The 23,532-nt window shown below is 47.3% G+C and overlaps 1 protein-coding gene and 1 long non-coding RNA gene across 8 annotated transcripts in view; one reads left to right on the top strand and one right to left on the bottom strand.

Moving 5' to 3' along the window:
- Nucleotides 1–23,532, top strand: part of LOC146403693 (uncharacterized) — a 152,933-nt gene that overhangs the window by 122,851 nt on the left and 6,550 nt on the right. For all 3 annotated transcript variants that reach the window (XR_014843386.1, XR_014843387.1, XR_014843388.1), the window contains one exon: nucleotides 19,659–19,767. This is a non-coding gene — a long non-coding RNA (uncharacterized LOC146403693). The remainder of the gene's footprint in view (nucleotides 1–19,658; nucleotides 19,768–23,532) is intronic.
- ANXA13 (annexin A13) overlaps nucleotides 9,821–23,532 on the bottom strand; it is a 58,306-nt gene continuing 44,594 nt past the window's right edge. For all 5 annotated transcript variants that reach the window (XM_021088956.2, XM_021088957.2, XM_013996500.3 and 2 more), the window contains 3 exons: nucleotides 19,215–19,290; nucleotides 15,135–15,247; nucleotides 9,821–11,222 (listed from right to left, as the gene is read on the bottom strand). In XM_021088956.2, the coding sequence (XP_020944615.1) occupies nucleotides 11,103–11,222; nucleotides 15,135–15,247; nucleotides 19,215–19,290 (309 nt within the window). In that variant the 3' untranslated portion in view covers nucleotides 9,821–11,102. The remainder of the gene's footprint in view (nucleotides 11,223–15,134; nucleotides 15,248–19,214; nucleotides 19,291–23,532) is intronic.

The raw sequence follows: 23,532 nt of genomic DNA, 5'->3' as shown, positions 1-23,532 counted from the left end.
ACTGAGATAGGGACAACCAGGAAGGGAACTGGTTTTGTGGGAGAAAGCAAGATTTTTCTTGGGAGGCATTAGTATGAGATGCTAATTAAACATCCCCGTGGAGAGAAAGCATAAAGCCTGAAGGTGTAAGAGTGACAAACCCTTCTGGGAGCCTGGGGACAGTGCGGAAGAGAGCCTGGAAGAGGGATATGACCGGAGGTGGGGAGATGGCTCTGGTCTGTCTTGTTAGTTCAGACGGAAAAGGGTGGGGGTCCTGACCCATCTGGCATCTGCAACTTGGATTCGCTTTCTTGTGCAATGGGCTGCTTGTGATCCCCTTTCAGGAACTGCTTTGTGATCCTGTTTCAGGAACGGCAGCCATCCAGCACTGAGGATGGGGGGACTTGGCTAGACAGAAATTGATCCTGTGTCCAGGGAGCTCTTGGCCTGGGTCCATCTCTGTGCTAAGGCCTTCTGATACTTTGTCTTACTGAATCCTCACCAGGATCCTTTAGGTGGGTATGACTCCTGTGCTTATGCATGAATGTGGTTGTTACTGTCATTTCTGGTAAACTCAAAATGACATGAATAGGTGACCAGGGGAGACAGCTCTTGTTTGTCCTGGAGGTATCCTCATCTCTGAAGGTTCTCTTGCTTCTGGTCCTTAAGCAGGGGAGCTTCTGAACCATTTTCACCTGCATTTTAGAGAGGAGGAAACTGAGTCTCAGGAGAGCAAGGCGGCTTCCCAAAGCAGCACAGCCTGTGAATGGAGCTGCTGGGAGTCTCTCCCTGGTCCTTCTCTCTCCTCCGCCCCTCCCTGCTCTTAATCACTGTGCAGGGACTCAGGTATCAGGAGATGTGCCTTGGAAGTCTCTGACCAAGAGAAAAGCCTGTGATCATCACAGGCAAATTAGTCTTTGAGAAGGAAGAAAAATGTGTGCACAGTGGAAACCCTCTTATCTGCCACACTGGCCATTTTATTTAAGCCAAAATAAACTGGCCGTTTTATTTAAGCCAAAAGCAGAGAATCATTTCAGTAAAACATACATAACTTAATTTTATTTTTCATATCAAGATTCAAATGTGCATTGATTTCCTGAAAATTTTTTCTTTGCAAGTGAGCCACTGATGGGCATCAGTGTCGTTGTTTATTCTATTTTAAATACAAGACACCTTTAGTTCTTCTTTCCGAAGCATCGACTGTAGCTTTCATAGAAACAAGAAGTCTTTCTTTTTGCACTTATACTTGATCATCTTAATTAACATTGAATTAGACTTTATAATTACAATAGTGGGCACAATAGGTATAGACAGGTTAGGGAACAAATACAATGCATTCTTGCAAAATGCATGATCCATCGAAAGGGAGGGCTTCCTACCAGTGCCCCACCAGCCACCAGCCTTCAGAGCATCCAGGACCTCTACCCACAGACTCCCCAGAGAGGATGGGGCATGTTACTTAGTCTGGCAAATAAGTTCTAGTGGATTCAGTTAAAAGAGCTCCTACTGATAGAAATACATACACGGTGCCTATCTGTATGTGCCAGACGCTTGAAGTGAATGAAATACTTGTGCAGCAAGGCTTTTGCTTTTCTACTTTATTTTCCTTCTGGTTCTACCATTTCCAAAGACTGGTTCTAATTTGAACTGGTTCAGTAGGATTTTAAAAACAACAACTTTGATTTTGTTTTCAGTGCAGTTTTGAAAAATTAATACTTGGGTTGGGTTCAGAGTTCAGCCAATTAGTGTGTCCATTTTGGTTTGTGAGTCATATTATCCTGGTCCACATTACTCACAGTGAGGAATGATTCAAAACCAACTCTCCCCCGTCCCCCACCCCAGCCCAGAGTCTAAAAATGCTTCAGGCTTCTTTTGTCCTGAGACAGCTTTGTTCTAAGAAATCCTGAAGTTATACTTATTGGGGACCAAAAATCATTTACAGGGAGAGACTGACTCAAAACCCCACTGTCTTGATTCTGATGCTGAAGGTAGTCTTTCCCTTTCCTTTGCACAGTATTGGTGTGAGCCGAACACATTTGAACTCATTGAACCTTGGTTACCATAGGAACAGAAGGCTTCATTATTTCTGCTTTAGTCACAGAGGAGCCATGGAGCATTCTCTGCAGAACCTGAGAACAATTCCTTGGGGACCTGGTCGTGGAGGTCTGAGGACCACTCAACCATGATCCACCCTTTCTCTCCAGAACTGGGCACAAAATGGAAATACAGTCAATCAGTGGCACATGCAGGGTACTGTGCGGTTTGCTTTGCTTCTTCCCATGGCTCCTTTTTCCAGGAGCTTCCCTCCGACAATCCTGTCTCCTCATCATATTTTCAAGATGTCAAAAATCCTCCTTCCAGCATGAGCCATGTGGTACTGAATAAAAGCTGAAGGCATTGTGTGAACTCATATCTAACTTAATATAGAGACAGATGGATCTATGTCTGTGTGTACATCTACCCCATATAGCTATACCATTTATCTGCATATATGTATCAATATAGATGTGTGCGTATACCTGAGATAGTCTACACACTTATTTCCTAGCTCAGTCCACTGAGTAGGCCTAAAAGCAATGACACCCCGACAGCCACGAGCACACTTAGTGCCCAGATTTGGGTTTCTAAAATCATTCCCATAAAAGGACCAGGGCTTCTTGGAGAAATGGTAGATTTAGGGCTAGGGAAGGGGATATACAAAATAAGCCTGCAGCATCTTACAGTGACAGAAATAAAAGAATTACTCAAGAAGCAAAATGACGGGGTATGACAAAGGGACTCAGGAACCAACTGAAAGAGCTCCCAGCGGACAAAGCTGGAACAATCTGAGCAATAAAATGAATAGTATAGTACTGGGTTATAACCCAGAGTACAAAATAAATATTCCTAAGTCTATATGGATGTAAATGAATTACTGAATAAATAAATACATTGGGGAGAATAGACAAACCTGAACAGAAGAGTCCCAAATAATGTAGATACTCCCCCTTTCAGGAGTGGAACATAACTCTCTGCCCCATAAGTGTGGGCTGTGCACAGTGCCTTCCTTTTAAAGAGTGCGGCGTGCCATGGAGAACCTTGCAAGTCACTCCCTGAGCCAGAAGATTGATGTCAGTGTCAACAGTGATAAGTCACCTTGATGGTGTGGACCCTGGATACGCTGTGATGCGCCTGGCACTTTACCTCTGTGAGCTTCCTCCCCCAAACCTATAACCCCAGCATAACAGTGAGAAAAGTATCAGACAAAACCAAACTGAAGGACATTCTGTAAAATACCTGTCCTATTCTCAACACTGTCAAGGTCAACAGAAACAAGGAAAGTCTGAGTCTAGAGGAGCCTAAAGAGACATAACATCTAAGTGTAATCTGATCGTCTCATTGGAACCTGGAACAGAAAATTGACATTAGATAATAACTAAGGAAATGCAATAATGTATAGGCTTTGCTCAATTATAATGTATCAATATTAGCTCATAAGTTGTGACAAGTGTATCATTTTCAATGGTACATTTGGAAAATTGGGACTGGGGTATATGGGAACTCTCTGTAATATAATTACAACATTTCTGTAAACCTAAAGTTTACAGAAATAAAATAAAAGTTGGAGTTCCCTCTGTGGCACAGCAGAAGCGAATCTGACTAGGAACCATGAGGTTGCAGGTTTGATCCCTGGCCCTGCTCAGTGGGTTAAGGATCTGGCGTTGCTGTGAGCTGTGGTGTAGGTCGCAGACGCGGCTTGGATCTGGCATTGCTGTGGCTCTGGCGTAGGCTGGCAGCTACAGCTCTGTTTAGACCCCTAGCTTGGGAACCTCCATATGCCGCGAGTGCAGCCCTAAAAAGACAAAATAAAATAAAATAAAATAAAATAAAATAAAGTTTATTTTGAAAAACTCACCCCTCTTTCCCATCCCAGCCACTTTTCTTTCTCTCAACTCCTCTGTCTCTTAACATACTGGTCATCTCTGTGTCCTGGTCATGCAAGAAATTGCAGTGGCACAAACAGGCAGCCTAGACATCTCTCTAAATTCAATGCGGCAGCTCTTGCTTGTTGGTATGGAGAGCTGAATACCATTTCTGGCTTTCTGGCGCCCTTATTTCTTGGTTAATATAGTTTCTGGGGCTTATCTGCGGTGTTTTTATTGGCCAAAGTGTGGTCTGAGAACTAGTTTGCAGCCGGGAGGAGTCTCATGTGTTGGTCCTGGTGGAGGAGCCAGACACTGAGCTGCTGAGGCAGCAGCGCATCACCCTCTGGATGAGAGTGGAGGGGACTAACAGTCCAGAAGATGAAACAAAGGTTTTATCACATATAAGGAGATAGACGGTGAAGCCAAAGTGGGCTATCCAGCCTGGACAGAGTTAGAGACGCATCACCCTCTGGATGAGAGTGGAGGGGTCTTCCAGGGGCTGATGCGTCTCTAACTCTGTCCAGGCTGGATAGCCCACTTTGGCTTCACCGTCTATCTCCTTATATGTGATAAAACCTTTGTTTCATCTTCTGGACTGTTAGTCTCATCTCCTTTTTCTTTCTAATCTTCACTTTTAAACACTCTCCTTAGATTGACAAAGGTTGATTATATGGCTATATGGGGTGCCAAGAGGGACAGAATCTAAATGTTTTAGAGTAAGATGCTGCTAACAAGGCATTTTGTCTTGGGAAGAGTCTCTTGAATGGCTTCTCATAGGTAAAATGGACCAGTTCTAGGACCAGTCCATACGCTGCCTCTGTGAAAATTAGCAGAAGGCGCCCTCTCTAGGCAGCTATAGTCCTGCAGGCAAAATCTGAGGGGGAAACTAGGGCTGGATTTCAGGTCCCCAAATCCCCTGGGCCAGGCAGCCTTGTGCAGTAGACAACATATGCAACCATTCATTGTGACCCTGATATGTATGGTAGGTAGCAGTACACCGCCCTGGGGGAAGAGTGGTCAAGAAAACCTCTTCTTTTTTTTTTTTTTATTTTTTTTACTTTCCCACTGTACAGCAAGGGGATCAAGTTATCCTTACATGTATACATTACATTTTTTCCCCACCCTTTGTTCTGCTGCAACATGAGTATCTAGACATAGTTCTCAATGCTATTCAGCAGGATCTCCTTGTAAATCTATTCTAAGTTGTGTCTGATAAGCCCAAGCTCCCGATCCCTCCCACTCCCTCCCCCTCCCATCAGGCAGCCACAAGTCTTTTCTCCAAGTCCATGATTTTCTTTTCTGAGGAGATGTTCATTTGTGCTGGATATTAGATTCCAGTTATAAGTGATATCATATGGTATTTGTCTTTGTCTTTCTGGCTCATTTCACTCAGGATGAGATTCTCTAGTTCCATCCATGTTGCTGCAAATGGCATTATGTCATTCTTTTTTATGGCTGAGTAGTATTCCATTGTGTATATATACCGCCTCTTCCGAATCCAATCATCTGTCGATGGACATTTGGATTGTTTCCATGTCCTGGCTATTGTGAATAGTGCTGCAATGAACATGCGGGTGCACGTGTCTCTTTTAAGTAGAGTTTTGTCCGGATAGATGCCCAAGAGTGGGATTGCGGGGTCATATGGAAGTTCTATGTATAGATTTCTAAGGTATCTCCAAACTGTTCTCCGTAGTGGCTGTACCAGTTTACATTCCCACCAACAGTGCAGAAGGGTTCCCTTTTCTCCACTTGTTATTTGTGGACTTATTAATGATGGCCATTCTGACTGGTGTGAGGTGGTATCTCATGGTAGTTTTGATTTACATTTCTCTTATAACCAGCGATGTTGAGCATTTTTTCATGTGTTTGCTGGCCATCTGTATATCTTCCTTGGAGAAATGTCTATTCAGGTCTTTTGCCCATTTTTTCATTGATTGATTGGCTTTTTTGCTGTTGGGTTGTATAAGTTGTTTATATATTCTAGAGATTAAGCCCTTGTCAGTTGCATCATTTGAAACTATTTTCTCCCATTCTGTAAGTTGTCTTTTTGTTTTCTTTTTGGTTTCCTTTGCTGTGCAAAAGCTTTTCAGTTTGATTAGGTTCCATGGGTTTATTTTTGCTCTAATTTCTATTGCTTTGGGAGACTGACCTGAGAAAATATTCATGATGTTGATGTCAGAGAGAGTTTTGCCTATGTTTTCTTCTAGGAGTTTGATGGTGTCCTGTCGTATATTTAAGTTTTTCAGCCATTTTGAGTTTCTTTTTGTGCATGGCGTGAGGATGTGTTCTAGTTTCATTGCTTTGAATGCAGCTGTCCAGGAGGATAACCTCTTCTTATGCAGGTGCCTGGGGATAGGGTACAGATTGTTTGGGGAAGTCCTCTGGAAGAAATGGGATTGAAACTCACACCATATGGAGTGCTGGCGTCAGCTCCTATTGGTTTGTGGGAGCCAATTGTTAATTTTTCATGAATTTTGTGAGCTGGTCATAGTCATTATTAGACACTAAATAATGTAAATTTACAGTTGAATTACATTGATAACAAATGTCATAAATACTCAAAATTCATTACTTTCTAATTATCTGCTGCATTTTACTATCATCCATGCTCTTGAAGTTATTTACATCTGTTGTATCCATGTGATGGAAAGCCTGTATGCAGGTGTGCTATGCTCATCTCTTCTGAACTCTCTGTTCAGTGACGTCACATCAGTAGCTTGAAACTGGCTATGTTTGGAGTATTTACACCACAGACATTGGCAAATGCTACAAATGAGCTACCATTTCCCCAAGAGAGCTAAAACTACAACCCCTAAATGAGAACCAGCAGGATCTACGTTTCTAGAAACTCTCTGGTATCGTCACATGGTTCAGGTCACCTTGTGGGAAAGGACCCCAAAATCCTCCAAGAAAAGCTCAGTCATGAGAAGAGGGAGGGTAGGCTATTCTGGGACTGTGTATGGGTGATCCCACCTCCCCTCCAAACCCAGTCATACTGGGAACCATGAAGAAAACTGTGGATAAGAACAGGTGGAGCCTTGGCATGTGAATGTGGGGCTCCCCCATGGAAGAGGGACTTGGAATAAGACCCAGACACCCTACTGTGGCTTGTGAGGTCCTGCTCCATTTGGGCCCAGACTATCTTGCTGACCACCCCTCACTCTGCATCAACCCTGCACCGACCATCCAGGGGCTCTGAGGCCACCCCTGCTCTTTCCACTTCATCCCGTGTTGCCCTGTTCTGTTCTCTGAGCTGGAAAACCCTACCATCTAAGATACGGGTGAGCCCCTCTTATTCCTTAGGTCCCAGCTTAGTGTGTCCTCCTCTGCGAGGTGGTCCCCAGCTGCTGCTTTATTTTTTTGTTTGTTTTTTGTCTTTTAGGGCTGCGCCCGAGGCATATGGAGGTTCTCAGGCTAGGGGTTGAATCAGAGCTCTAGCCGCCAGCCTACGCTACAGCCACAGCAATGAGGGATCTGAGCTGCATCTGCTACCTACAGCACAGCTCACGGTAATGCCAGATCCTTAAGCCACTGAGCAAGGCCAGGGATCAAACCTGCATCCTCATGGATGCTAGCTGGGGGTTCGTTAACCACTGAGCCATGACGGGAACTCCCTGGCTGCTGCTTTAAAGGCAGTGATTCCTTCCTCCTCCCTCTCTCCAGCCTCCATCACCATCCATCCCAGCATCCACTTAATTCCTTTAATAGTTGGCATCATAATCTGTGACTATTTGCTAGCTCCCTTTGTCAGTGTCTGTCTCCACCAGGGCAGGGGGCTCTGTGAGATGTGATCGGCTCACCTTTTCATCCTCGATGCTCAGCACTGGGCCTGGTTCATGGCAGAGTCTCCCTGCTGCTTGAATGATTGGCATAAGAATGAGTCATTTGCCCTCCAGCATCTTGGATTTGACAGCCTGAGCTCTGGCGAGGGAAGGGCCTAGTATAAAGAAGAGAAAAATGACAAAGGGGGAGTTCCCGTCTTGGCGCAGTGGAAACAAATCCGACTAGTATCCATGAGGGTGCGGGTTTGATCCCTGGCCTCGCTCAGTGGGTTAAGGATCCAGCATTGCCATGAGCTATGGCGTAGGTCTCAGGCTCAGCTGGTGTCCTGCATTGCTATGGCTGTGGTGTAGGCCGGCAGCTGCAGCTCCGATTCAACCCCTAGCCTGGGAACTTTCATATGTGGCAGATGCAGCCCTAAAACGACAAAAAAAAAAAAAAAAAAAAAGCAGCAGCTCACGTGGAAATGGATGTGAGTTACCCTGGCTTATCCGACGAGGCCCTCAGGGAGGGATTCAAACACCCTTCCCTTCTGCCTAAACACCTGGGCGACAGGTGCTGGGATTCCCCCTGCGGCCCTGGAGGAAGGGGTGGGTGGGTGACAGGGCTGTGCAGAGAGAGGGTGACAAAGCCTTTTCCTTCCCTCTGTCCTCTCCTTCTTCCCCCTCCCCACGGGCCAGCCCTGTCCCCTGAGTCTGGGGCCTTAGGTAGGGGGGGAGGAGCCTGGGAAGGGCAGGGTGTAAAGAAGGAAATTCCTGCTCAGACCTGGAGGACGGCAAGGGTGGGGCTCTCCGGGGACAGGCCAACATGGGACCTCACCCCTCCTCCCCCGGTCAAGTGCATAGGAACTGGCTTCTGCTTGTGTGAGTGGTGAGTGGCGAGCAGCAGATGGCAGCCGCAGGGAGAGAGATGTGCCACGCCTGGCTCCACAAACTTGGAGAAAGCACTGGAGCGCATGAGCTAGTACAGCAAAGAGCTCGGGCCTCAGGGTCGGAAGGACCTGGTTTGAATTTGGCCCTGGCACATCCCATGTGGCTTTGCTCTCTCAGCCTCTTTCCTCACCTGTGAAGCCGCTTTGCTCTCTTCTCTGTGTTAATTATGGCCTTCGACGCTCTCACATGAGGGCTGTTTTTAATAGATCTCTTTTCAGTCCTCATTGCCCTGTCCTTACCATAAACTCAGATCCTAAGAACTGTTTGGTTTTTGTTTTTGTTTTGTTTTTGTCTTGTTGCCATTTCTATGGCTGCTCCCACAGCATATGGAGGTTCCCAGCTAGGGGTCAAATCGGAGCTGTAGCTCCTGGCCTGCGCCAGAGCCACAGCAACGAGGGATCGATCTGAGCTGCGTCTGCAACCTACACCACAGCTCACGGCAACGCCGGATCCTTAACCCCCTGAGCAAGGCTAGGGATCGAACCCACAACCTCTAGGTACCTAGTCGGATTCATTAACCACGGAGCCACGACAGGAACTCCTTTATTTCTGTTTTTTAAAAAGCAAAGGCCAGCTTTGACAACAAGTAAGTAAACCAGAGAATGTTTTATCACTGACCTTGGCTCTAGGAAACCGTTTCATGTGTTAGAGCTCAAAACCACAGCAATGACTGTTAGGTAAATAAACCAGAGTATTGAGCATGCAAATGTTAACATAACTTCTTAATTTGTTGACCACCCTTTTACAGCATGTTTGGGTGATATGCTCTAGGCTGGTTACGCCACCAAAGTGACTCAAATCTGGTCACGGTCCTCACTCAAACATCTCCAGGGACCACCATGGCCTCGGGGACCGAGGCAGGACCATGGCTGCGTGACCCAAATGTACTCTTGCGTGGCTCCATCGCCTGCTTCCCCAACCTCTCTTTCCTCTCACCAATCTACGCCCCGGGAGAATGGATTTCACCTCCTGATCACATCCTGCTCCCTCGGCTTTCTGAGCCTCCACATGTGTCCTCTTATTTTTCTAGAAAGTTTCTATGCATTCTTCAAAACCCAGCACAAATCCATCTCTGTGAATCGTTCCCCAGGTCCCCAGGCAGAGCTGTGTGTTCGCTCTTCTTACTCGTGGGTAGAGGGCTTTCTGGGTCTGTACTGACAGCATTCTGTTGAATGCTGGATGCACCTGTCTACAATGTTGGCCTGAAATGAACTACCCAAGGCATAGCCAGTGTTCTCTTTATTCTTGTATTCCTGAAGCCCAGCGCAGTGAACAGCAGATAATAGGAACTTAGGAAGGTGAATGAATTCAGACCGATTGCCATGTATATTGTGTTATTTTTCCAACAAAAGCAGTTATGAGTATGGATTCTGGAGTCCACCAGCGCCAAATTCAAATCTCAGTTCTGTCATTTGTGAATGAATTTAGCCGGGTTACTTAATGTCTCCGTTGCCTCAGCGAATAAATGGGAGTAATATTAATCACCCCGGGATGTTGGGAAGATTAAACATGAACGTAAGCTCCTTAGCAGTGCCACGCAAAAATAATCATCCAGGGGACAGTAGCTATAATCATTGGACCAGAGTGTCCATGTTCTCATGACAGATCCCTTCAGGTGCAGCAGCACGTGGCTGTCAGACACACATCTGGAAACAGAGATGGTTTGGGTACAGAATCAATCCATTTGAGAGTCAGACCATTAACCTTGATCCTGTTGGCACTGTGCCCAGCCTAACTGTATTCGAAGATGAGAGGGAAGACTCAACTGGGCCAAACGTCTAGAGAAGCAAGGAAAACCATTTAACCCAGGTAGCAGATCCGTGCATTTTACCCCTCAGTACGTTGCGTGTAGTCAAGTCAATTGTTTCCTTGCTCTTGGCCTTGATGCTTGTCCTTGGTGATTATTAATAATTGTAACTGTTTGCATTTTCCAAGTATGTTCGAATTTCACAAGTCATATATTTCCAGGACAAAAGCCAAAATGAATCAACCCAGTCTTTTGGAAAAGCAGCTGATGGAGGCATAATCCACATCTTTAATTAACGTTGAGGATTTGAAACACAGAATGTGAGCACACAGAAGGAAAATTGAATGAATTGCCTAATTTTGTCTTTCTTGTACTTTAATCATTTGCTCTTTACCCAGAACATCCATACACCTATGTGATGCGTGTTCTTCTAAGTGTTTTAGTAGGAATGCATAATTTTCTCATCAACTGCAGATTTTATTTGTGCTTAGAAAGCATTCAGTTACTACCCTCAAGGAAAGTTAAGAGGCAGCCCAGATACTTGCTAAGCCAGCGTTCGGGGTGACCTGTTCAAGGGTCTTGAGGCTGCTGCCCTTAACTGAAACAGCTTGGCCTGTCTGCACAACTCAAGCTGCCAAGGAAATAAACTGGCACCCGAGGGAGGTTTTCGTGCTGGAGTCGCATCTGCAAATCTGGTTTGGGAGGAGGGCCTCTCGACAAAGGTGGTTCCTCCCTGTGCTGCAGCTGCCCTGGCTTCTTTCAGTGCAAGAGGGCCACCAGCAGTTTCCGGAAGTCCCCAGAGGTGTCTGCGCGAACCATGTCAGAGAGAGACGTCTGATAGTTCTCTTGGAACTTTGCTTTTATCGCCGGAAGGTCCACCTGTAGGAGAGATGACAACCGCCACGGGGACATTATTAGCGTTTTCACCATAAACACAGGCAGCTACTGTTCCTGTTCCGAGCACGTTAGTCTCACTTGCTCATTTATGCCTCAAAACAGCCCTTAGAGTTGGGGTTATTATTCTTCCTATGTTGCGGCTGAGAAGAAGAATGCTGAGTTCAGCTCCCCAAAGATGGCAGAGAGGTCTGTGTGCTTGTTCTGGTAAGGTTTTATTTGTGGATGCTAGAAGTTGAGTTTCATATGGTTTTGCGTGTTACAAAGATATTGTTTTTCCTTTGAGTTTTTACAATTATTCTTACCTATTTTTTAAACTTTATTTTTTTATAGCTACACCTGCAGCATATGGAAGTTCCCAGGCCAGGGACTGAATCTGAGCCACAGCTGCAATGCCAGATCCTTGAATCCACTGCACCAGGCCAGGGATTGTACCCACACTTCCATAGCAACCTGAGTTGCTACAGTCAGATTCTTAACCCACCGTGCCACAGCAGGAACTCCTCCAGTTATTTTTAATTATTATATATTATTTTATGGCCACAGCTGCAGCATGAGGAAGTTCCCAGGCTTGGGGTCCAATTGGAGCTGCAGCATGAGGAAGTTCCCAGGCTTGGGGTCCAATTGGAGCTGCAGCTGCAGGCCTACAGCACAGCCATAGCAACACTGGATCCCAGCTGCTTCTGTGACCTACACCACAGCTTGTAGTAATGTCAGATCCTTAACCCACTGAGTGAGGCCAGGGCTCAAATCCATTTCCTCACGGACACTATATCAGGTTCTTAACCTGCTGAGCCACGATGGGAACTCCATGGTTATTTTTAAATAATCATTTTCAGATAACAGGATTGTACAAAAAGAGGCGGTGGGCCTGATTTGGCCTGCAGGCCATAGTTTGCTGACTCTTAGTATAAGGTTAAGAAAATTGTCGGGAGTTCCCATCGTGGTTCAGGGGAAACGAATCTGACTCGTATCCATGAGGATGCAGGTTCGATCCCTGGCCTCACTCAGCCCTGGATCTGGCATTGCCTTGAAATGTGGTATAGGTGTTAGGTGCAACTCGCATATCGAGTTGCTATGGCTGTGGTGCAGGCTAGTGGCTACAGCTCCGATTTGACCCGTAGCCTGGAAACCTCCATATGCTGTGGGCGTGGCCCTAAAAAAGACAAAAAAAAAAAAAAAAAAGAAATGAAAATTGTCAACACAGTTTGAAATGAAGCCTTATTTTTCTCTTATATCCTGATCGGCAAGGATATTAGTGCCAGCAACACAATTCAAATCATCATCAATTCGTAAGACTTATTTTGAATCCACAATTTCCTTGACCAATACAGGAGTTAGCGACACTGCCCACATCCTGTCTAGAATCCGCGTCCAGCTCTTTCTGCCTCAAAAACAAAGGAATTGATAAATGCCTCGCCCAAGGTCAGGGAGCTGAAATAGTCTGGACAGAATCAGGCCTCAAACCCTCGTTCTTTTGATTCTGCATATTGTGATCTCTAATTGAACACAAGCTTTCCCCCACACTAAGTTAACTTAAAGATCCATAAAAGGAAATTACAGGTATTAGGTTTGTTGAAACAAATCTGCCCACTCCATTCAAACCCATGTCATTCAAGGGTCAACTGTAATTCTTTGAAAAGCTTGAGAAACCTAGGTGCTGGAGGTGGGGAAAGGACTCAGAAGAAAAACAAGTAAAAGGATTATTCTGCTCTAAAGTCTCTTACAACCTAGTAAAGGAGATAATACTTGCACCAGGAGGGATATAATTCCAGATAGAACATAGTGAGTCTCATAAAAGAAGCACAGAGCTCACTTTAACCAGAAGGGTTTTTTTTTTTTTTTTTTTTTTGTCTTTTAGTCTTCTTGTTGTTTTTCAGTTGGACTCAATCTTGCTTTCTAGACAAACCCACAAACCATTGCTCAAGTTTCTGGTCCTTTTTTCCTCCTGCCCCAATTAGAACAGGAGAGAGAAAGCTGAGAGCAGGAGAGGGTGGGAGAGGGAGGAGTTGTTGGAAGTGGATGCTGAGCAGGAGAGAGGCTGTATCAGGCAGGTGGTGTGTCCCCTGCTCCGATGGCTCCAGGCTGCTTGGCTGGGGGAGGGGCACGAAGTGGGGGGGGGTGTGCGGTCAGGGCAGGGATGGGTGAGGCTCTGTTCTAGTACCAGGCAGCTTTGGGGGATTAGGGCTCTGGCCAATATGTCTGGTGGGCCCATTCAGACAGACTGGTCCCTATGTGGAGTGACCCAGGACCTGTGGTCAGTACTGAGATGGACAGAGCATCTTGGAATGAACACTCCATGGGCCAGATGGGAGTAAACAAGGCATCCTGAGGAGCTCTTGGAGCCATCCAGTTCCTGGGGCCTTTAAAATGCTTGTTGGGCTCTGCTGCCAACCTGCTCCTGGGGGCTCAGGGTCTCGGAGACTCTGGCTGGGGTCCTGAGTTCCTGGGAGACAGAGAGACAGACAGACAGAGACCTGGAGAGGTGAGGGAAAGAGAGTGAGTCAGAGCATCCAAAATGAAAGGAAGACAGTGGTGGAGAGCCTGGAGGATGGAGAGAGGAGGAGGAGGGGAAAAAAGGGGCTTTAAGAGAGAAAGAAAAAAATATGAATTGAGGAGGCGGAGAGGAGAAAGAGGGGGAGGAGAAATTCCAGGAATAGAAATAAAAACGAAAGAGCCATCGTGTTGTGAAGTTATATTTCAAAACAGCATCAGATGTTAAGTATTATTTATCGAAAAGCTGGAGGCCAGCATGTGGGTTGGTATCTTTTCCCCTCATTTAACATGTTTTTGAGAGAAGATGGCTGTGGTTTTCAAGCCCTCAGTTCCACTTGACTCCCCAAGGCTTCTCTGCTGTGGATGAAATGCCATGTCCCCCATCCTCTAATTCCTTCTCTTGGCGGCCCTGAATTCCAAGTATGAGTCTTGACAGCTGCTCCCAAGCTTCTGGCTGCTCCTTTCCCTGTGTTAGACTCATGCATCCTCGAAGTGGGGCGATATTGTTCCCAATGGGGGCAAAAAGGGGTGCTTAGAGGGTGAAAAAAATCTGAATCTTTTCGTGTAAGAGTAGCTACGTATATCCATAGTGCGTGCCATGCTGAGTTCATGTTTCTCAGAGGGGAGTGTCCAGTAGGAAAAAACGGAGTCGACAAAGGCCCCCTTGTGGGGCGATCGCTAATTTTAAAAAGGTTGAGAAACAGGAATTCCTGTTGTGGCTCAGTTGGGTTAAGAACCTGAATAGTATCCATGGGGACATGGGTTCAATCCCTGGCCTTGCTCAGTGGGTTGGGGATCCGGCAATTGCTGTGAGCCGCGGTGTAGGTCGTATACATGGCTTGGATCTGGTGTTGCCGTGGCTGTGGTGTAGGCCGGCGGCTGCAGCTTCCATTCGATCCCTAACCTGGGAACTTCCCTATGCTGCAGGTGTGGCCCTAAAAAGATTAAAAAAAAAATTTGATAAATATTGTCTTGTGTTGATGTGGTTTTTTGTGCAAAATTGTATTTCTGGTGTGTGTTTAAGGAAATAAAGGCCTGGCTCAGGAGTCAGGAAATCACTTGCTCGTGGTCTCTGCTGCTGGGTGACCTGTCCATCGCTAACCTTGTAGTGTCTCTGTTTATCTTCCTTGCCATGGAGCCGCCCTACCCGGACCGGCCCCTCTAGGTCCCTTCTGCACCCCACCACCAGCTCTCCGGAGCCAGAGGTGACAGAAACAGAAGCTGCTATCGGTCCTTTATTTTTGTAAAAAGAGACAGAGAGAAGCCCAGCACAATGTCTGCCACAAAGTCTGGGAAGGCAAGGGCTCTGTTTTACTTTCTGGACGTGGGCCCTTCATGAAAACGACCTGTGGCTACCATCAGTGGTGGCACAGCAAGAAGGAGCAGCCTAGCACGTCTTACCTCAGCCCTGGTCACAATGATGTCAATGAGCGTGTCCTCGTCGGTCCCCGCGCCCTTCATGGACTTGTACAGACGGTCGGCAAAATAGCCCTGGAGGTCCCGGGCACTTCTCACTGGGCAGGACGAAGCAGAGACAACGGGAGGCATGTGCATCTTCGTGAATAACACAGAGACCCCAGAGACCCTTGGAAGGAACAGAGCTGGCCCAGAGTGTCGCCTGGCTGCCCTCGGAGCGGACTGAATCTGGGGCTGATGTTTGGAAGGGGCGGACTCCCCGCCGTAGTGAAGGGCAACTGGAAGGGTCCCTGGGTCAGGGCACCCAGAGTCTTCAACCCAAGCCCCTTCCGACTCCGGAGAACCTGTCCTGTCCCCTGAGGACCCTTTGGAGAAGGAGGAGCTCTGTGGAGCTCTAACCCCAGGCTCTCCCTCCAGAGCTGAGGAGTCTCACCCGCAGAAATAAGGTCTCATCTCTAAATGAAATCTCCGATGCCAGAGTCTGGTCTGGAGGGAAAATACAGACTGGCCGGCAACCTCGTGGTAATAAAACTTCATCATCCTAAAGACACGGCCACTTGGACTGCGGCCGGCTTGTCGGTGCTAAATATCATTCCTTTTCCCTTTGTTGCTTCTCCCTGGGTTTTATTCGTGAGCCTCATCTCTGCCTCTTTTTCAAGTTCCCCACAATCTTCTTAGTTTGTGATCTGGGATGTGGGCTTGATGAAATGTTAGACCCTGTCTACCGAGCGCCTTTCCGTGATGCTGCGCATTGCTCGTTTCTGGCCCTGCCCAAGACCTAAATGAGTCAAGTGTGATCTAGTCCACCCATGAATGAAGTATGGTTTCTTTTCACCAGTCACGGGATAGGGAGCATCTCTAGTCCTGGGGATAAGTCATTCTTCCTCTCCCTTCCTCCCAGGCTCCTGTGGATCCCTCAGGACTGACATTTGGGGGGAATCAACCCTTTACAGTTTACGTTGTCCACATTTACCTAGAACCCTTAACAGTTTCCTTGTGTGCGATCAGTAATGAGCAAGAAATTCAGCCTAAGTGTGGAACATGCATCCTTCCTCTGTCCTGTAGTGAGAACTCTTGTTTTCTAGGGAATTGCCTGTAGGACTGATGCTTAGAAGGAAGAAGGAGGAGCAGAATTAGGGAAGCAGAGTCTAGGTTGGGGGGGGGGGTCTGTCTCTATTTATAGGTCCCGTGGGGACCACCAGAGTGTCAGTGGTAAAGCCCAGACTCAGGGGTTCAAATCCGAAAGCTGCTGGATTGGCGGTGGTCGTGGAGGTGAACCTGGCAGTTTGGGGAGTAGCATCTTTGAGACCCACGGTGACCGCCCCCCTCCCCGGACATTCTGAGCTTGTGGCCTCACAGAGTTTTCCCAAGGACCCTCTCCCGTGCGTTCGTACTAACTGATGTGGAAGCAATTGTCTGCATGATGTCCCTGTGTCGCATCCCTACACGTTCCTTCTTCCTGATACTTTGGGGACAAAATGCTCAGCTTTTCTCCCACGGACAGTCTAGGCCTGGTGAACAACCTCTGTTGTGAGCTGCGCAGGAACCCCTGACAGTTTGGATGGGGCTCGCTGGGGAAGATGTGGGAACAAAGCTGTTTGTGGCGGCCTGGGGAGGAAGGGCAGCCGGCCAGCCTGCTGTGTCTCTTGCTCCTTCTGGAAGGCCTCCTCCTTCTGGCCTTCAGAGCAGGGGTTCTCAGATGATCACGTGGGGTAAATGCCTGGCTTCGGGCTGCATTCCTGCAAGTTCTAAATTGGGCAGCCCGGGGTGGGGCTCTGGAATCTTCACTGTCACCTGCCTCCCCACAGGTGATTCTGGTGCAGGTGGTCCTGAAGACCCCACTTTGAGAAGTGCGGCTCCAGAGGCTGCAAGCAGTCTGATAGCAGCTCCTTCTCCATTTTAGCTACAAACTGGCCTCTCTCTGATTTAGGCAGGAGGAGGGTGGGGGGTGTCTAGAGAACATAGTCAGGAAGTCATGTCCCACTCTCTGTGTGGTTGATTTTCAAGGTCTTTTCTAATCTCTTTCTTTTTCTTTTTTAGGGCTGCACTAGCGGCATATGGAAGTTCCTGGGCTATGAGCTGAATTGGAAATGCAGCTACCAGACCACACCACAGCCACACCAGATCCGAGCCTCATCTGTGACCTACACCACAGCTCATGGCAACGCTGGATCCTTAACCCACCGAGTGAGCCCAGGCATCAAGCCCGCGTCCTCATGGACACTAGTCAAGTTCATTACCACTGAGCCACAATGGGAACTCCTCTAATCTCTTTCATACTTGGTACCAGTGGAGTCCACCTAACTCCTGCATTTCATGACCCCCAGCTGCAGGGTTGGGTCCTTTCCCTCCTCTGTACACGCCTTATACTGGCTGTTTTTTTTTGTTTGTTTGGTTTTGGTTTTGCCTTTTTTTTTTTTTTTTTGTCTTTTCTAGGGCTGCACCCATGGCATATGGAGGTTCCCAGACTAGGGGTCGAAACGGAGCTGCAACTGCCGGCCTATACCACAGCCACAGCCACGCCAGATCCGAGCCGTGTCTGCAACCCACACCACAGCTCACAGCAACGTCGGATCCTTAACCCACTGAGCAAGGCCAGGGATTGAACCCACAACCTCGTGGTTCCTAGTCGGATTCGTTAACCACTGCGCCACGATGGGAGCTCCTGTTTTTGTTTTTATCTTTACTATAGCCCAGGCTGAAGACTTGTGTGTATTCTGTCATGGATTTGAACCTTATTAAGAAGGAACCGGACCTATTTACCTCTGATCCCCACAGTCCTGGCCCAGGCTTGTGCTAAGGAAATGTCAGAGGGTTGAATGGTTTTGTTACCATTAATACTTAATATTAATAAGGATTAATTTTAGTCTTCTGGGTGAACTCTGGTGTTTTCATGATTCTTTTACTCTGCAAGTACGGAGCCATGAATAGATCTCTCTGTTTACTTAAGACACTCATCCTTCAAGCCCTAAGGGCAGTTGTCCCTGTGTATCCAGTGTGGGCCAGGAGTGATATGAAGGATGTTTAGGCCTCTGTCTTGTATCACAGTAGAAGTTCTACTAATTTGAATGCAAAGTGAGAGTGGATTAAAAGACAAAAGAGTCAATTGCTGACTTTGCTCCCAAAAATCCCATCCAAAAAAAAAAAAAAACAAAAACAAAACACGAAAGAGTTTGGCAGTGAGGGGGCATTTTTGAGCTTCCAGGGGCCGCATTTTCGGTTCTGGGGATGTTCTCTCCCTTTCTGGTGCCCTTTGGGATGGTGCCTGGCCTCCTTGTCCAGGAGCGTGGACAATGGACAATGCCTCCCCCGCTGGGCTTGCAAGAAGGAAAAAGGAGCCTGCCAGACGCAGCCCTGTGCCCATCTCTCTGCTATTTCCTGCCTATGGGCAACACCGGGAGGGAGATCCTGGTATTTGCTTGGCACCCTCACGAGCTGGTCTCCCTCCCCTCTTTTTCTAAACAGACCCCATTCATTCCAGCGTTGAAGGGAACTGAGCGGAAAAGGTCACCCTCAAGCCACCAGGTGCCTACAAAAACTTGTTCGTGGATTGGAACCTGGCTACTTTTGAGTGTGTGTCCCCCTGAGACTGGACAGTGGTCCCAGGCTGTTGACAGATGCTCTCGGGGACCCACGCTCTTTGTGGGACTGTCATGGATGCTGGGGCACATGTGACCCCCCCCTACCCCCCCGAGGCCCTCTTCAGGACCGAGGCACTCATGCCAGGTGCTACCTGCTGGCTGCTTGCAGCTGAGGCCCTTCTCAGGAACTGCCCTCCAAGGAGGACGCTGCCTTCCCCGAGGTTGCAAATGCTCCCTGGGTACAGCCAGCTGGTTTGGGGTGCAAGGCCTGGCCCCCTCGCCTCCTCTTTGGAATCCCAGCTTCAGGGCTCCCTGGGGAGCTGAGCTCCTGTTGCAGCTGCATCACGTTCATTCTCTCCCTTCCCAAAGCAGCTTCAGTGTGTGGCTCCCCAGACTATTCCCTGAAACCTCCCTGCATGCAAATCCCCATCTCTGGTTCCAGGGAGCCCGGCCTAAGTCAGGGGCTTTCCTGGCTTTGCTTTACCGAGAGTTAGGTAGGCCTTCTTCAGATTTCCTGACGTTTCCGACTCGATGGCCTCTTCGATATCTTTGCCAATGAGCTGGAGAGACAAAACCAAATGTTAGTCCATGTTGGGCTTTTGGCCTTGGTGCACTTGAGGCTTGTTCTTCTACAAAAAGCACCAGACTCTTGAGATTTGGTCCCAAGAGCCAAAGGAACTTTGGAACTCCTCTCTGGCCTTATCCTTTGCTGGGGTGGGGCTGGCTGCCCCCGCTGGAGTGGGTACTCTCATGGCCAGCGACTTAGTCTCAAGTTGACCCCTAATGGATAGGACTTCCTTGGCCTCAGTTTCATCCTCTGTAAGACCAGAGAGTGGAAGGACAATGAATAAATACTATAGGAATATTCTTTATGTTTGCATAGTACCTGAGTCTCCTGTGTGTTTGTAAAAACTCCTTCCATTTTCAGTTTTCCAGGAAGCTGTGGTTATAATCACCTCCCACACCTTCCTCTGCTGTGGACCGAGACTGGGGCGTCTGCAGTTCGGGTGACATGAACAGAGGCTCCGAAGTTCACGGTAAGGACGTGGTCTAAAGTTTCTGATACAGTGGGGCTCCCTGGGCTGGGAACGGGGGGCTGACCCTGTCAAACACTGCTTTCCTTCCCTCTGGGGAGACTCCAAATGATCTTACATTCACCCCCAGCTTGAGTATCATTCTTCACAGCCTTATACATCAGATCTCCTTCTAAATATTTATAGAAGCTGAAGTTCAGAGTAAATCGTGACTATGCTTCCCGCAAGGACAAGCTCAGGGCAGGCGTATAAAAAAAAAAAGGAGACCTTTTGGTCGGGTTTGCAAAATGCAGTTAAGCCTTAGAAACACTGAAACTTCTTTCTTAGAAATTATCTCTTGAGGCTATGACACAATTGTGAGCCTATAAATAATTGGGGCCTTTGAGGACACACCAGTGGAGTCTATGTAGTTTATTCTGGAAACACTGGTAAACAAAATATTCATTGTGATGCAAGCACAATAGATGTGGGGGGAGGAGGGCTCAGATTTAATGACACTTTTGATCTCAAGCTTGTTGGTCTGTTGTGTCATGGATCTAGGTTAGGAGGGGGTTGGGGTGGGGGGCTTTCAGTCTTGTCCCTTTCTGAGCTGTTCTCAGCTGTTTTGCGGTTTGATGTGGGAGCTGGTATTTCAGAAGAAACTGCTATCTATCACTTTCCCATGAACAGGGTTGTTGTTCTGTAGACTGAGATTGAATTTCAAGAGGACATTGTATTCACACAGGTCTGTGTTTACTAAAAAAAGAAAAAAATGAAAAAATACCCTTACACTAAACCACTTTCTGTTTTTATTGTTAATACTGGGCTAGAACCGTGTTTTTAATTTTCTGGGCATCCGCTCACATGACAGATAAAAGCAGGAAAGCAGAGCTGTATGGGGGAGGGGGAAGATGGGCTTCTTACTCCAGCCCTGGCCGGAGGTAGTGTCAGGTTCCCGCCGCCGTCTCAGAGTCTCCTTGATGCCCAGCTCTAGGGGGCACTATTCACATAATACAGTGAGATGGCCCTGCCCTCTCATCTCTACCTACCTCCTGCCCTCATCCCCTCCTGGTAGCCACCAAGGCACCGCAAGGCCTTCATTGAACACAGATGGAAAACAATTCCCTGGCCCCATCTATTGAGACTTTCCTTTGCAAATGGCACGCTTCTCACCTACTGGGACACTTAATTCTTTGGGGGCTCTTTGGACAAAACCAGGTGTTCTGATCTCAGTACAAAAACACATGGCCAGGGTGGATTCCAAAGAAGCCTCCAAGGCTTCTGGTTTACCAGGTAGCCCTGCCTGTGAGGAGGTTATTAGAAAAATAGGGGAGGAGTTCCCATGGTGGTGCAGTGGTTAACAAATCCGACTAGGAACCATGAGGTTGCAGGTTTGATCCTTGGCCTTGCTCAGTGGGTTGAGGATCTGGCATTGCCTTGAGCTGTGGTGTAGGTCACAGATGCGGCTCGGACCCCACGTTGCTGTGGCTCTGGCGTAGGCCGGCGGCTACAGCTCCAATGCAACCTCTAGCCTGGGAGCCTCCGTATGCTGCGGGTGTGGCCCTGAAAAGACAGAAAGACAAAAAAAAAAAAAAAAGAGAGCGAGAAGAAAAATAGGGGAGACCTTTCTTTCTTTTAAAACAAGTGCCCTACAAGTGAACCTATCTACAGAACAGAAACAAACTCATGGACATGGAGAACAGACTTGTGGTTGCCAAGAGGAAGGAGGAGGGAGTGGGATGGACTGGGAGTTTGGGGTTAGTAGATGCAAACTATTGCATTTGGAGTGGATGAGCAAGGAGAGCCTGCTGTATAGCACAGGGAACTATATCCAATCACTTGTGATGGAGCATGACGGAGCATAATGTGAAAAAAAGAACGCGTATACATATGTATGTATAACTGGATCACTTTGCTGTACAGAAGTTGACAGAACATTTAAATCAAGTATAAAACAAATAAACAGACAGTGCCGCAGGATTGACAGCGTGCCCACAGCAGAACCCTGTGGACTCTGGCTTTGGCTACAGCAGTGAAAGGGTAGAGGCTCTGGATCAGGCTTAAGAACCACTTAAAGGAGAGGGGAGAAGTGGGGAGATTCGTGGGGGGGGGGGCAGTGACCTGGGGCTATGGGGATGTGTAGCCACGATTTATACTGAGCCCTGTTTGGGGGACTTTATAACTATAAGCTTTTCATCGTTGGTAGACTTGGGTTCGATAATGATCTTTGATGATGCAGCAGAGTTAGGGAAGCTTTGTTGCCTGGGCTTGGATTTCTGAGAGTGTCAGCAATTAAGATTCAGGCTTGGGGGACAAATCGAGGGCCAAAACCTGAGTTTTTTTGGTGCCAAACATTAAAATTCAGCTCTAAGTCAGGAGAGCCTACGCCACATAATACACTTCAGGGATCTGACCCCAGCATCTTGGTGCTTTGAGCCAGAGACCATGAGAAAATTTATGGAGCCAGGTTCCTAAGATCTGAGTGAACTCTAAAGATCCGTGATAAACATCAGGATGTATGATGTTCCAGCAAGGCTTTTGGAACGGATGAATAGGTAGCATTTTAGAGCTGGTTTCATGTAAGGAATCATCAGATCAATGGATTATCTTATTGTCCATGTGAGAGTTAGGTCTGATTTTTGAGGTTAATAGTTCACACAGAGAGCCTCCTAACAATTGCTAATGTTTATCAAGCACCTATTGTATGCCAGGCACTAGATGCTTTAAATCTTTTTTTTTTTTTTTTTCTTTGTCTTTTTAGAGCCTTACCCACGGCATGGGGAGGTTCCCGGGCTAGGAGTTGAATCAGAGCTGTAGCCACCAGCCTACATCACAGCCACAGCCACATCAGATCCAAGCCTTGTCTGTGACCTGCATTGCAGCTCACAGCAACACTGGATCCTTAACCCACTGAGCAAGGCCAGGGATCGAACCCACATCCTCATGGCTACTAGTCGGGTTAGTTATGGCTGAGCCACGACAGAACTCCTAGATGCTTTAAATCTGTTAATTCATTTAATCCTTACCAACCCGTCAAGTAGGCACTGTTATTATCCCTATTTTATGGTTGGGGAGATGGAGGCACAAAACCCTTAATAACTTGTCCAAGGCCATATAGCTAGTCGCCTAGAGCAGACTTCTTAAACTTGAACATGCGTTAGGATCTAGTAGATGTATTAAAACGCAGACTATAGGACCCCAGCCCCAGGAAATGTGATTCATAGATCCAGGGACAAAGAATTCTTATTTTAAACATATTCTCAAGCAGATCCTGATTCTGCTGTTTTGGAACTAGTTTCAAGAATAATTGGCTGAGAGAGTGTCCTTGGATAGTCAGTAGTTCATGTACACACACAGATACACACATAGACACTCACATGTATGTGTTTCTATAGTGATTCCCAGTGACAGCCACCCCAGAAACTCCTTCCGTGGCCCCTAGTCTTATGGGAAGAGGGTCTAGGTCATGGAGGAGTCTTCCAGCTTAGTCTACACAGCTCCAGGCCCAGAGGCCAGGGGAGTGCAGGGTCAGCTGCCTTTGATCTTGACTCTGGGCACAATTTGAAAGCAGAGGCCCCTAAAGGCTTATATACAGTAATGATAAAATTCCAAAGCTTGATTGTCTTTTCATCTGCTGGCAACACATAGGAAACGCTCTTTTGAGTGAGGAGCAGCCAGCTCAAGCCGAGGTAGGAGCTGGGGCTGGGGAATCTTGGGAGTTCTCATCCGCTTTCTGCTACTGACTTGCTGTGTGGTCCTGATACATTACAGATGCTTCCTTACTCATAA

Source organism: Sus scrofa, chromosome 4, assembly GCF_054392235.1.
Source record: "Sus scrofa isolate SSC_HxYL_T2T_F1_AM1 chromosome 4, Sscrofa_HxYL_maternal_Yorkshire_Landrace_v2.0, whole genome shotgun sequence".
In the NCBI taxonomy this organism is placed as follows: domain Eukaryota; kingdom Metazoa; phylum Chordata; class Mammalia; order Artiodactyla; family Suidae; genus Sus; species Sus scrofa.
The sequence above is the reverse complement of the archived record's forward strand: the minus strand, read 5'-3'. Positions and strand labels throughout refer to the sequence as shown.